At 35.3% G+C, this 15,525-nt stretch overlaps 2 protein-coding genes and 1 long non-coding RNA gene across 3 annotated transcripts; all 3 read left to right on the forward strand.

The window, feature by feature from the left end:
* The first annotated feature begins 236 nt into the window (after positions 1-236).
* Positions 237-2,813, forward strand: LOC132756334 (uncharacterized). The gene is made up of 3 exons (XR_009629318.1): positions 237-447; positions 1,162-1,311; positions 1,806-2,813. It is a non-coding gene; the product is annotated as an uncharacterized LOC132756334 (long non-coding RNA).
* A 4,549-nt stretch (positions 2,814-7,362) lies between these two features.
* On the forward strand, positions 7,363-8,799 carry LOC132756335 (uncharacterized). Its single transcript, XM_060747381.1, has one exon. The coding sequence runs from the start codon at positions 7,363-7,365 to the stop codon at positions 8,797-8,799; it is 1,437 nt and encodes a 478-aa protein (XP_060603364.1).
* A 1,652-nt stretch (positions 8,800-10,451) lies between these two features.
* On the forward strand, positions 10,452-11,657 carry LOC132756336 (uncharacterized). The gene has a single exon (XM_060747382.1). It carries the CDS (start codon positions 10,452-10,454, stop codon positions 11,655-11,657), a length of 1,206 nt encoding a protein of 401 aa, XP_060603365.1.
* The last annotated feature ends 3,868 nt before the right edge of the window (positions 11,658-15,525 follow it).

A 15,525-nucleotide genomic window follows, 5' to 3' on the forward strand; every position in this document is an offset into this window, starting at 1 on the left:
AAGTTTAATTCATGATTTCTTATCATTTTCACATTTTGTGACCTTGCACACTCAACAATCCTTTTGAGATTTTAGCGTTAATTACTGTTAAAGCCAAGGAAAAATTTAAAATACTGGATTTTTTTCATTTGAGCCGGGTCATGACAAAACCAACATAATGGGTTTGCGACCAGCATGGATCCAAACCACACATAGCTCTAAAAGTATATGGCCTAGAATTATGAATCCTTTTTTTCAGCTGCTGTTACACAGATTCTCCAAGTCTTGGAGACAATGCGAGAGAAGAATCGTGAAATTAAGAGGATGGTGCAGCGAATGCTGTTAAGGTCAGCAGCAGATGACCAACCGCTGCAACTTCCGAAAGATATCTCATTCCCTATTCGTTATCCTGAGCAGATGGAAGCATTCGATAAGCTTCTGGGAGATCAGACAATGCTCTCATCTGTGGTAAGCATAGTGTTAGTCATGTATGTTGCTCCATTAGTTACTGAAAAAAGTATACCCCATATCCACTGGCCTAAAAGCGAAATAACATAATGGTCTGTGGTGAGCACTTGATGATAATGTATAATCATTCTGCTATATTTATGTTGGAAAATATTGCACAGTGGACAAACACTTTGCTGCATTAATTTCAGAATTAAAAACTGGCATGTTTTAATTTTTTGATTCATATTGACACAGTTATGTTATTTATATATGCTATAATAGCCATGAGCACAAGACATGGGCAGTTGGCCTCGTTTTCAACATTTATTATTAATTAGGACAAGACAGTCAATTCATTAATCAAAATGCTGGCAGCTTTCAAAATACCAGGAAAATGACTAGTACCCACAAAATCCAGGAATTGAGCTGTTATTATATTATCAAAAATTATTCTGTTGATATTGAATAAACTCTTGTATAAAAAAAAATGATAATGTGCCCCATAACACTCGGTGGAGGGGACAAACATAAAGGCACAAGTCACTAAGGTGTTGTCCTAGGCTGTAAATATATGAGGAAAGATCTTTTAATTTGTCAATCCAAACAGTTTTCTTGGCAGATTATGTTTTTGAGGTCCAGTTGACAATTATTTGTCATTTGGTGACTTGCAGCCCATCACTTAGTAGTGTTAAAATTAACATTAAAAAAAGTTTATGTTCTGCTTTATTTAAGGTGCGGTTCCTCTCAATGTTTGGTATGGCAGATGTACGGGAAACTGTTGACCGCTTGATGAAAGAAATGAACTGGCAATAATGTACAATATGAAGTGGCTGAAGGGGAAGAAAAAGTTTGTGGGCCTCTAGATACTGAATGTATTGTATAGTAAGTGATATTTTACAAATTTGCAAAGTGGTGTCTTCAAAATAGATATATTATCCAAGATTTTGTTATTGTGTCTTCGTGTATTGCTTTAATGAAGGAAAATGCTTGACTAGTTTTTATGGAAATTAATAAGAGAGAATATTTTACATGCTGTGTGGTTTTGATCCCATGCATTGTGTTGTGATGCATAATATAAACAGAAATCACCTTCCTGTAAAGCAAGTTATTTGTTTAATACCTTAACATTCTTTACTGATACACCGATAAGATGATCTCAGCTTACAACTGACTGCAGCGATATCACAGAAATATTGTTAAAAGCTATGTAAAACCAGGAAACAAACATCTATATTTGGTAAAACATACCAGAATTAGTTTATATTCCAATTTATACTGCTCAAAATGCTACAAGGTGGCTTATGACCTTTGAATGGTTTCAATACCTTCATTTCACTTCATTTCATTCTTTAAGGATAAGAATGCTTGTTTTGTAGAATGTGTCCAAAGGAACTTGCCGACAAAGGCTGCAACGAGGAAGGATGTTGAAATAGAGGTTTCAAAGTGGCTGGCTGGGGCGCGAGACCGCGATGGGGGAAGGAAAGCAAGAAACAAAGTGTCAGAGACCTTACCTGAAGAAAATGAAGGAAGTGACTAGACATGTTTTTAATTTAAAAATGCAAATTTATAGAGGATATTTGTTTGTTTATGTGTAAGATGAAATTTTATATCATCAAGAGAGCTTTAAAAACAGTATTCTCATGAGTGGCTATGCGCTCGTGAGAACACTGTTTTTTAAAGTTCCTTCAATGATATAAAATTACATCTTACACAACAAACAATAAAGTGTCTTTTTATTTTATGCTAATGAAATTTCCTCAATATTAACGTTAATATTAAATCTGTTTTCTCCACTGTTAACATCAATTTTAGTTGAAGTCCAATTTCTCATAAATACAGGAAGTCTTGGGCTGAAAAATAAGTTTGACAATCAACGTTGAATAGCCATGATATTATTTATTGAATTCAAAAAATTTGAATGATGATAAAATCTTTAAAAAGTAGTCTCGTCATAAAAAGTTTGAAATTTTAATCATTTCACTGTGAAATTATCAAATATATTTTTCACGGATACATCAGTAATACAATCAAAAGCATAAAATAAATGACTTTTATTTTACATTTTCAAACCTTTACTTCATCTGCATATAAGTTATTCCACTGATTGAAACTCAATATGTATCAAGGTATTTTTAAAATGTGATAAGGGTCAGAACTACAGTAAGAGGCTCATTTGTTTATCTTGTTATACTTTTTGTTGCTAATTTTAATGTTTGAGGTCATCAGCATAGCATGTCTTTCTTGTAAATGCAAAATTCTTGTCTAGTCAAATTTTGCCTTCTAGTCAGTATATTCTGCTGCTATGTTATGTTTGTTGTTGACATTATATGCTGTTTTTCTGTTGTCTATATGCTGTTGTTTTTTTTCCCCATTAAACATTGTTAGAGGAAGGTAGTCTAGTACTGGTGTAACTCTCCAGAAATGATGGTTAGGAAACTACCCGCCTATATGACGTTAAAGGCGTAAAATGAAACAAACAAACAAAAAACGTTGTTACTATTTAAATCAAGACATTAAATGCTTGGGGAATGTTTTTGATACTGATCAATACAATTATAACATCTTGTCAAAACATGACACTAACAGGGAACACATGTATTGATATGGTATTAACCTTTAAAATAAAGTTGAAATACTTTACAATGATGATTCTTGTAATCTTTATTGTTGTTATTGTTGAAACTTTGATAATATCGGAGAAATTACTGAAACCAACTATTTTTACTGACAATTTTTTTAATGAATTTCTTCACAACAAATTTGATCTTTGTGTAATATCACATTTTAATTATTATTGATTTTTACAAACTTGTACAAACTATTTTTTACTTTTCATCAGCTGCATATTTTTTTTTACATGTCTATAAACAGTATTTCAATGTGCCAAGATTTTGTGTATTATATTTGTTACTTTTCATTAGCTGCATATTTTGTTTACACGTCTATTAACTGAATTACAACCGTGCCAACCTTTTGTGTATCATATTTGTTACTTTAGCTGCATATTTTGTTAACACGTCTATATAAACAGTATTACAACCATGCCAACCTTTTTTGTATTACTTTTTGTTACTTTTCATTAGCTGCATATTTTGTTGACAATTACAACAGTGCCAACCTTTTGTGTATTATATTTGTTACTTTTCATTAGCTGCATATTTTGTCCACACGTCTATAAACAGTATTACAACCGTGCCAAGGTTTTGTTAATTATATTAATTTTTTTTCATCAGCTGCATAATATTTTGTTTACACATCTATGAACAGTATTACAACTGTGCCAAGGTTTTGTTTTATTGTATTTGTTACTTTTCACGAGCTGCATAACATTTTTTTCTTCAGCACTACCATTCCAAAGTGTAATATACGGTTGTAATGAACAACTTTTTATATTAATTGATGTAGATCTATATCATTTGAAAAAGAAAGTAATTGGTAGATAGAAATTTGTAATGAATTACAGTAAATGTATAATACTTTTTCTATGAATTATGTAGAAAGTTAAAAAGACATTTGGGGTCATACTGTTGATTCACTGAAATTTAAACATTATACACATATATTTCTTGGAGTTCCAAAGACCTTCTGTAAAGTTTTACCAGTGTCTAGCATAGGTTTCATTTTTCCTTATAGTGATCTGTAAGGTATCTAATGTTTTAAAACTGCATTTTTAATTATTTTGTTCGTACATTATAAACAGTGTTCCATTACATGTTGCTTATTTAGTGTACCAAAGTAATATTTACTACATAGGACTTTTTGAATAATAATTAATATTTCTGTATTTTTGAATTAATAACTATGTAGTCAAAATGAAATTCTGTGGCTTTACAAATATGTACAGTTTACTCGGATTTTTATATTGTATACTTTTCTAAGTTTATTTACATAAGTAAAGGTTTCTTTGTTGACACCAGGCATCCACAGAATGTATTGAGAATCTGTATATATATATATGATATACACTTACCATAAGTGAGATTACTAAATAAAGTTACATTGTTAAAGCATATACATTGTGTATTGTTTTCTTGCATGATCATAAAGGCTTTGTGCCATAATCTGTCTGTTCCAGGAAACAGAATGAGTTAAAACATCACTTGAATATTTAATGCAAGTACAAGAATCATGCTCTGTAGCAAGCAGTTGCTATCTTAACGTCCAGCAAACTTATAATTGAAGTAATTGAAAATAGATCTACCCCGGAATTCAAAATCTACCCATAATGGAAGTATCTGGGCTGCCCATTTGAAACCCATATTTAGTACAAGGGCTGCGCATGTGGGGCCCATATTGTGTACATGGGCTGCCCAGATGGGGCCCATGTGAATCCCATATTGAGTATAAGGGCTGCCCAGATGGGACCCATTTGGAACCCGGTTGCACTTCCTATATGGGGCCCATATGGGCAGCCCAAATGGGACCCATATAGGTGCCCATATGGGCCCCACATGGGTCCCATATAGAATGCTATCTGGGTACATGTCTATCAAATAAGTTAAATCATAGAAACCAGTTTATTTTTCTTTATGTAGTCCAACGGATCTTTTTTGAACTTGGTCAAACCAATGTTTTGCTATTGTGTATAGTAAAAACTTTAAAAAAATCTTCTTACAGCTAGAGCTTAAATATTTATCATGAAACATTTTCAAATGGGTGTCTACCAAGTTTGTTCAAATAAAAGCATATAGGTTAAAATTTGCCCTGCCTAGGGGGCCTATATACAGGTGAGCGATTCCAGGGCCATCATGGCCCTCTTGTTATTTAATTTATTTATCCCCCTCTTCCCTTGGTATCTTGTCCCCTTCTCCCGTGCCCTTTGACTTTATGGGCCTGTTGTTCGGTCGTTTGTTTTCTTTTAGTTCCTTATCGGTTACTTATTATTTATGATTTTGATGGTTGGCCTGCCCACGTTTTGCCTTGTGCCCTATCCTGCTTTTGTTTGGAGTCCTCTTGGACTCCTTGCCACTGGCTCTTGTTGCTGGGTCGTGTGGGGGTTGCGTTCATTGAATGCCGCCTTTCCTTGTTGATCTTGTTTATCATATTTTATTGTTAAAGTTCATTCTATGTAAATAACAAGATTGTATTTGTAAAAAATGCTATGCCACCGCATAAATACAACACTAAATAGTAATGTAGGAACAGATTTTTTTTTTGTTTCTATACAATTGAACAATGCCATAATGCATAGATCAATGGCCTATCAAATTCAAGTTGTTATTCAAATAAAAGATCAGAATAGAAATCTTTCAATGCAGACGAGTCTAGTTAATTTTGTGGTGAAGATCATATTTCACATGGCCAAAATTCTATGACTGTACATCAAAAGACAACACATTATGACACTTTGTCAAACTCTAGGCCAGCTGATATCAAAGTTGTTTACATCTTACACTTTACATCTTAATCTGTGCACATGGTTCACATTTCATAGCTGCACAACACAGGACAAGGTAGTAGGTCACATCATCAAAATCTAGGTCACCTGATATCAAAATTAAATTTTACAACTTAAACTGTGCACTTTGTCGAAATTCATGGCTGTACATCAAAGGACAAGAAAGTAGGTCACTGTCCCCTTGGGCAAGGCAAAATATTGACCCACGGGTTTAATTTAAACAATCGTGATACAGGTCAACTAAACAATATTTTGTCAGAATAATCGTACAGTTTCACTGAAGATATATATATTTTTTTACAAAGAGATTATTTTTTCCTACAGAGATACACTGAATGTACACTACATGTATCAAATTTCAATGTAAACCATTTGTTACGCGTATATTAAACTCTCTATATACTTTAAATGTCAAATCGGTACAACAGAAATATTTGAGTTTAGGAGAGATACACTGACAGTGTTAATTTTTTTTAATTATTTATTTATTTTTATTTATTTATTTATTTATTTTTTTTGAGAAGAGAATTAAAAAAAAAAATTTGTTGTTTTGAAGGGAATTTTGATGAATTGTTGAAGTTGGTTGACTGTTATTGTGTTGATCTTAATTTATCAGGGTTTATTGGTTGTAAAAAGTTGTTTTGATTTTTTAGTTATATCTGTTTGGTAATAAAGATTTGGTTGAAATTGATTGAATGTTTGTCTGGTCAAGATTATATTAGTTGATGCTTTGTTTTGAGAATATATGTAAATATAAGTTGCTTTAGTTTAAGTTGTTTTCTGATGCTGGTTAGATTTTGTGAAGATAATATTGTCGGTTGAATGTTTGTGGTTTATACTGTATCTTAGAGTTGTAAAATCATTCATTTTTTGTGTTCTTCATTTTGTGGTGATTTTATTGTTTTGTTTGATCTAAGTTGTTTAAAGCTTGGGCTCGCCAGGTGTCTAGTATTGTTTCGTATTAAAGACGTATGTATATATACGTGAAAAGATATTTCGTATAAGTGGTTGATAAATGATGTGTGTTTGTTTTTTATGTAAATAATAATCAGAGTTTGTTGTTTAAATGTATATATTGATTTGAGACAAAAAAAGATAAAAATATCTAAAAACAATATTGTTAACTAAACAATTACATTCTAGTTTTCCAACTCAGAATACTCAGGGCCAATTTTGAAACCAGAGACAAAATTTGACTTTGGTAGAGGACATGTAGGTGCCACCTACGTATATAGGGTTGTTGAAATAGATGACAAAGATTTTTGTAGTAGTCGCTGACCGTATTCGTAAGAGTTTTTTAGTAAAAGAGCATGGGACTTGTTTTTCGAGGAAAAATATCGTATTTTCTAGTCATTACATGTACTGATTAACTATGGGACAATCTTAATTTGTCTATCGTTTTATGTCGTTTCAAGTCGTTTCAAGAGATTGTTTCAAGAGATTGTTAGGGGAAACGCATTGACAAATTCCAATAAACTGTAAAAACTGTTTAAACGTATTCTAGTCAGTACATCAATAGACAAATTAAGAGCAGAATGTTATCCGGAGAGGAAGATCCAGTTGAAGAAGAGGCTAATAGAGGACATTTGTCGTTACCCTCTACGTACCATGAACTTTCAAACCGCCGAAAAGACATTCTGTTGAAATTACTAGCAGAAAGTGAAACATTACAGAAAGTTTTCGAAACCGCGAAATCGGCAGATGTAAATTTTGTAAAAGAAAAACATTCCAAGTGGCTGAACTTGTATGAAAAGTTCCCAGAAATTAACATTAGTTACCAGGCACTTTTGTCACCTGATACAATTAAAATAGATCAGAGTCAACTGAAGCACGAAAGGGACAGATTTGAAAATAATAAACTGTCTATATATTCTTGGTCCTCAAATAATAATCCAGATGACACGAGATCCCGAATTTCGCGTTTTTCTGAAAGGAGCAGCAGAAGCAATATGTCGGCATTATCTTCTTCCAAATTGCGCGAATCGACACGAAACGCTGAAATTATAGAGCGTCAAGCTGCCTTAGAAGAAGAAAAACTTAAGTTAAAGTTCAAGGAAGAACGGTTGAAATTAAAAACTAAAATTCACGTTAGTGATGCAAAATCAAAGGTTATAGAAGATCTTGAAAAGAGTATGCTTTATGACGATGAAGTTGAGCACGACATTAAAGTTACAAGGCAAAAGGAGAAATATGTACTTCCTGAAAGTCCAATCAAAATTGTGCATGAATCTGAAAATGGGCTTCTTAAAATGACGCAGGAACTGAACAAGCCTAAAGTAGAAATTATAAAATTCACGGGAAATCCAATGGAGTATAAACGATTCGTCAGACAATTTGATGCGAAAGTGAATAAAAACACTGACTCGTATGATGAAAAAATGAACTACTTACTCCAGTTTACTACAGGTGAAGCCTATAAGATAGCCTTGGGATATTCATATCTAAACGAGAGAGTGGGATATAATGCTACCATGAAAGAATTTGAGGATCGCTATGGAGACCCTGACATTGTTGCCAATAGTTACGTTAAAAAGGCATTAGAATGGCCTATTGTAAAGGACGATCCGAAGGCACTGGACTCGTACAGCATATTTTTAATGGAGTGTCAGTATGCAATTGAAAACGTAGATGCTGCACGTGTACTTGAATATCCAGAAAACATTAAGTCAATTGTGAAAAAATTACCGTATTCATTACAAGAGAGGTGGAGAAATACAGTTTACAACTTAAAAGAAAATAGTAAAGCAGTCAAGTTTGAAAACTTAGTAAACTTTGTTCGCAGAGAGGCCAAAAAGGCAAACGACCCTCTATACGGGAAGTCCGTAATGTCTCAACAAGGTACCAGTTGTGCTGCAGCTATTAACAAACATCGTCCGCTTCAGCGAAAGGCATTAGTAACAAATACGCAAATAAATTCTAGTCCGACACCAAAATGCGACTTCTGTGAAAGGGATCACTGGATAAGTTCGTGACTGAATAATAAACCACTTAAGGAAAGATATGACTTTCTGAAGTCAAAAGGTTTGTGCTACGGTTGCTTACGGAGGGGATATCAAAAATCTGTATGTCGAAAAAAACTAACATGCAGTCGTTGCAGTGGGACCCACCCATCTATATTACACGTTGATCCGCGCCCAGGATCAATTGCGGAAGAACCAACAGTCACAACAACCTCGGGGGCTACGGCTATGGGGGCTGGATATCGACAAGTGTTGCCCATTGTGCCTGTTAAGATAAAATCTAAGGACAGCAATATCGTTGTAGAATCATATGCGTTTCTTGACACGGGTAGCACTTCTACATTTTGTGCAGAAAATTTGCTTGATAAATTAAATGTCACTGGCAAATGGCGGAAAGTTACAATTCAAACAATCACTGAAAAACAAACTCATAACTGTCTCGCTGTTACAGGTTTAGAAATTTTATCCTCGGTCATTGATTTAGCGAAAGTGTATTCACAGCCAAGTTTACCTGAATCTTCGAGAGATAGGATAACAAACGCAGAACTCGAACAATGGACCCATTTGAAAGATATTAAGTTAGACCAAATCGATTCCGAAGTTGAAATCCTGATCGGTGTTGATGTACCGAGAGCGCTCGAACCATGCGATGTCGTTCCTAGTGTTGACAACAGCCCGTTTGCGATGAAAACAATTTTTGGTTGGGCGATTTATGGTCCTATAAACTGTGGTGATGATCTTGAATGTTCAAACGCATTATCAGTGTCCTGTAACTTTGTTCAGACAAGTCTAGACCAGCAAGTGAGAGATAACTTTAATTTAGATTTAAGTGAACGAATCAAAGACGATGTCCAGGAGCATTCGCGAGAAGATAAACAGTTTCTAGATATAGTGGCAGTGTCTGCCAAGTTAGAAAATGGACACTATGTAATAAACTTGCCGTTCAAGTCAAAGGACACACAAATGCCAAATAACAAGAAAGTTGCATACCATCGTCTTGCACTTTTGAAAAATCGTTTTGAAGGGGACAGTAAGCTTTCCGGTGAATATCGTGAATTCATGGACAAAGTCATTGAAAAGGGTTATGCTCAGCCAGTCCCTGAAAATAACATAAACCAACCAGGCAGAGAGTGGTATTTGCCACATCACCCGGTCCGTCATCCAAAGAAAGATAAGTTAAGGGTTGTTTTTGATTGTTCGGCGCGCTATCAAGGAACATCTCTAAATGATGAGCTATTGCATGGACCCAATTTGACTAATACACTCGTGGGTACTTTACTACGATTTCGTCAGGAAGAAGTTGCTATTATGGGTGACATTGAAAGCATGTTTTACCAGGTTCACGTTAATCAAAGTGATGCAAGCTTCTCGAAGATGGGGACGTAAACAAGAAAGTTGTCGAGTACCAGATGGTTGTTCATTTATTTGGCGCTAAATCTTCCCCGAGTTGTGCGAATTACGCTTTGAGGGAAACCGCATTCGATCACGGTAGTAACCATGACAACGAAGTAACTAAAACAATACTAAGAAATTTCTATGTTGACGATTGCCTCAAGTCAGTGCCAAATGTTGAAGTTGCGAAATCTTTGGTAAATGATCTTCAACACGTTTTACTACAGGGCGGCTTTCGTATTCATAAATGACTAGCCTCGAGTCGTGATGTGATGTCAACCATTCCATGTAGCGATAGAGCTGTTGACCTGGATCTGAACTATGACACTTTGCCAATTGATCGCGCATTAGGTATTCAGTGGTGTGTAGAATCTGACAAGGTCTGTTTCAAAATTAACATTAAGAACAAACCATTAACGCGACGCGGTATGCTCTCTATGCTAAGTTCCGTATATGATCCGCTTGGCTTTCTGGCTCCGTTAATGTTACATGCCCAAAACATACTCAAGGTTCTCTGCGCATCGAATCTAGGCTGGGACGACCCAGTTCCTGATGAACTAGCGGAAAGATGGGCTCTCTGGATCAATGACATGTACAAATTGTCCGAATTCTCAGTGACTAGATGCCTAAAACCAGCAGGTTTCGGTGAGGTAAAGTCGGCTACCTTGCATCACTTCTCGGATGCTAGTGAGATTGGCTACGGTATCGTCAGTTACATAAGATTACTCAATAAAGATAATCGTGTTCACTGTGCCTTTGTGATTGGCAAATCACGCGCTGCTCCAATGAAGCAAATAACAGTACCTAGATTGGAGCTTACGGCAGCGACAGTCGCGGTGCGAACTGACAAAATCTTAAAGTCAGAAATTGACATTAAATTAGACGAATCTGTGTTTTGGACAGATAGTATGGCTGTACTACGGTATATTGAAAACAATTCTGCAAGGTTCCAGACCTTTGTGGCTAACAGACTTTCTGTGATTCATGATGATTCAAATCCTGAGCAATGGCGCTATATTCCAACCAAGATAAATCCTGGCGATATTGCCTCCAGGGGCATAACGGTAGACGAGTTAAACAAGAGCTGGATCATAGCACCAGACTTCCTATGGAAAGATGAAAGTGAATGGCCCGCAGATCGCGTGAACCAAACGATATCAAATGACCATCCAGAAATAAAAAAGGTTAATTTTGTGAAATCTCGCGCTGACAACGTACTGTCACCAGCTGCACGTGAAGTGCTCGATAAACTGATGTCATATTTCTTATCGTGGTATAAACTGAAAAGTGCTGTAGCATGGATCTTAAAGATTCGCAAGAAACTTATTCACAGAGCTAAGATAAAAGGGGTTGGTGTTGCAGTTCCTAACATTAGTGAAAAGATACCACATGTCACGGTTGACGATCTTAAGCATGCGGAAATGAGTATTTTACGTTACACCCAGAAATGTGCTTTTCGGAAGAAATTGAAACACTGACAAACAGTGAATCTACATGTAGATTAAAACGAAACAGTGTCATACGAAATTAAGACCCTGATATGGAAGATGGGCTTTTACGCGTTGGAGGCCGTTTACAAGACTCCGAAATGCCTGAAGAACGTAAAGGTCCAGTCATTCTACCTAAAAATTATGACGTGTCTAAACTGATTTTAAGAGAAATTCATGAACGTTTGAATCATGTTGGCCGAAATCATACATTATCAGTCCTCCGTGAAAAATACTGGCTTATAAATGGACCATCCGCGGTAAGGAAAGTGATTTCAAAATGAGTAGTTTGTCGGCGTCAAAATGCAAGTGTCGGAGAACAAAAGATGTCGAATTTGCCTAGAGACAGGGTTACTCCTGATGAACCACAATTTACTCGGGTTGGTGTTGAGTATTTCGGATCATTCGAAGTCAAACAAGGCCGAAGTCTAGTGAAAAGGTACGTACGTGTTATTATTTACATGTTTGACCAGTCGAGCTATTAATCTTGAAGTGGCTGCTTCGCTCGATACTGATTCCTATATAAATGCATTAAGACGTTTTATCGCGCGTCGTGGTCAAGTTACTACTATCAGGTCTGACAATGGTAGTAATTTTGTTGGTGCGGAAAGGGAGCTTAAAGCTTCAATTCAAGAATGGAACATAAATCGTATTCAGGATACGTTACGGCAAAAGGACGTTGACTTGAAGTTCAATCCGCCTGCAGGATCTCATCATGGTGGAATATGGGACAGAATGATAAGATCGGTACGACAAATTTTGAAAAGTGTTCTTAAACAGCAGACCTTATCTGACGAAGGTTTGCTTACATTAATGTGTGAAATTGAATCAATCATTAAAAGTAGACCAATAAGTAGAAATTCTGATCATCATAATTATCTTGAAGCTTTGACAATAAATCATCTCTTGTTGTTGAAGCGCAATCCAAACTTACCACCCGGTGTATTTGTAAAAACTGATAATTACTATAGGCGTCGTTGGCGTCAAGTGCAATACATGGCTAACTTATTTTGGTCCCGCTGGACCAACGAATACTTATCACTCCTTCAAGAGAGAGCAAAATGGCGTAATAGAAAAAGAAACTTTAAAGAGGGGGATATCGTACTAATTGTCGATTTGAACGCTCCGAGAGGCTCATGGCATTTGGGCAGGGTTATGGCAGCTATGCCTGACAGACTAGGGTTCGTTAGACGAGTTAGGGTTAAAACTGCCCATCGTCATATGTGGACCGTCCTATTGACAAGTTGTGTTTGCTCCTTGAAATGGATGAGTGACAATTCTTAACTATGCATGGCTAAAGCTTTAGCCATAACTGTGTACAATTATATAGACTTGTGCTATCTGTTGAATATTGAGTATTTTGCTTTAAAGACTCATATCGTAATAATTATTTCATATTATGATACTGATTTATGATACTGATTAATGATTCTTGATCAAACATACTTCATACATTATCTTGAATTTTATGTATGTTTTTTCATTCTAAGATGCTATATTATAACATGTACATTTGCTTAAAATGCTGTAAAATTGTTATTTCTGTAAAAATTGAAATTTAGCAATCATTTCATTACTGTTTTTGATGTCAAAATTTTTTGCAGAAAGTTTTGAAGTTTTTATATTAAGTTTTTCATGGTAGGATTGTAATTGTTTAACAATTAGGGGGCTGGGATGTAGGTGCCACCTACGTATATAGGGTTGTTGAAATAGATGACAACGATATTTTAGTAGTCGCTGACCGTATTCGTAAAGTTTTTTAGTAAAAAGCATGCAACTTGTTTTTTCGAGGAAAAATATCGTATTTTCTAGTCATTACTTGTACTGATTTACTTTGGGACAATCTTAATCTGGTTAAAAGAGTTGTTTTCTATTTTTGCATGTATTTAGGCTAATTATTGCCTTTGCGGGATTTCTATTACCCCACCCATTGCGTTTTGCATTACGAAAAATGTTAAGCATCTTGAAAGGTTTGATAGTGTAATTTCTGTTTATTTATCGATATTTCTAGTTGTTAGGCATTCTTTTATGCAGTTTTAAGTAATTTATCTTGGTCTAGATACATTATGTAAGAAACTTCCATGTTTAGAGATTATTTCCAAGGGAAGCAAATCTTACAAATTTTTGGAATATGCTTAACAGAGTTATCCTTCCTTGACAAATGTACATTACTGTATTTTAATGTGTTGGTTTTATGACATGGAATTTAGTGTATTTCTTTGTTTTTTTTAGTCTATCGTTTCATGTCGTTTCAAGAGATTGTTTCAAGAGATTGTTAGGGGAAACGCATTGACAAATTCCAATAAACTGTAAAAACTGTTTAAACGTATTCTAGTCAGTACATTATATGAACATAGTGAAAATCAATGACCCTGGGGAGGGGCCAATTTTGACACCGGGGCTATAATTTGAACAATCTTTGAAGAATAATACACAAACATCTCAGGCCAAATATCTAACCTCTAGCCTTTGCCAATTCAGAGAAGAAGATTTTTTTCAAGTTTTTACTACAAATGTATATACATATAAGGAAAACTATCGCCCCTGGGGCAGGGCAATTTTAACACTAGGGACATTATTCAAACAACTTTGGTAGAGGACTCATAGATGATATTATAATTATACAAAATATCAAAGCGCTGAGCTTTGTACCTCCAAGCTAGAGGATTATTAATTCTTAACTATATGTACAAAGTGACTGAAAATCAAAGACCCATTTTGACCCCAGGGCTAAAATTTGAACAATCTTGCTAGAGGTTCACTACACAATGTTCCATGCAAAATATCAAACCTCTAGCCTTTGTCAATTTAGAAAAGATGATTTCATATACATATATGCAGGCGTTATACTGTCCTGCAGGCGTAACACTGTGCCGAATTTGACACCAGATGGGCATACGAATATGAAATTTTTGATTTCGTGCGAAGATAGCCCCGAAATTGGTCGACAGTCTCTCAACAACCGAAACAAGTACGATTCCTACAGAAGGTAACGCGATCGCATCCGAGCCACACACGATTCCTACCAAAGGTCACGCGATCGCATCCGATACACACACGAAGTCACCTCAAAGATGCAATTTTGTACAAAGAAGTTTACCAGTAGGACACACGAAGGTCCCAAGATAGGAACCCGACGTCGTATTTTGAGTACGATGCCTTCGTACGTGGTTACGAAGGCGTCAAGTGACAACGGCCAACCGCGGAAAACTTTAGTTGCAGATAGTATTGGGAGCTAATTAAACTACGTTTAAACTTTATTTAGGCTCTATATATTACTTTCAAAAACAATTCTATTCACACAAAAATCTATGATAAAAGTGACGACTTTGATTATGGTATATTTAACTATCCACATTTAGATGGAGACGTACCGCATGCAACATCTGACGGGGTATATGTATCTCAGTAAATTAGATTCGCTAGAGCTTTTATTTTAACAAGCTAAATATTTTCATTACTAGCAAGCTACTCAAACAGGGCTACCGCTATTATTAACTACGTAGATATTTTACAAAATTTAACAATCGTAACTTTGATTTAATCTCAAAATTCATCAGTGATTCAAAAATGATTATAACGGAGATGTTATTTACAAACTTTTCTAGATCTTTGGTCATTGTTGCCTTTACTGAAATTATTAAACGTTTCACCAAAAAAAGGTTTGACTCTACTCTTTTAGATATACCGCATGCATAGTGTTCAACACTTTAACAGTTGGTCCTTTCCTCTTTTGACTACATCTGACGGACCAAGTGAGATACTCTATGAAGGACAGTTCTTAATGTATTGCCTTAATGTTCGTCCACTGCCTTGATTCGTCAGGCCCTTGTAGGTGATTTTTTGTTACTCTGTCTTC

This window comes from Ruditapes philippinarum, unplaced genomic scaffold (genome assembly GCF_026571515.1).
Source record: "Ruditapes philippinarum isolate M1 unplaced genomic scaffold, ASM2657151v2 ctg3436_1_1_1_1, whole genome shotgun sequence".
Classification (NCBI taxonomy): domain Eukaryota; kingdom Metazoa; phylum Mollusca; class Bivalvia; order Venerida; family Veneridae; genus Ruditapes; species Ruditapes philippinarum.

What these genes read in the sequence shown, in the direction of transcription:
- LOC132756335 (XM_060747381.1), top strand. Translation starts at nt 7,363, where the DNA reads ATGTTATCCGGAGAGGAAGATCCAGTTGAAGAAGAGGCTAATAGAGGA.
- LOC132756336 (XM_060747382.1), top strand. Translation starts at nt 10,452, where the DNA reads ATGTCAACCATTCCATGTAGCGATAGAGCTGTTGACCTGGATCTGAAC.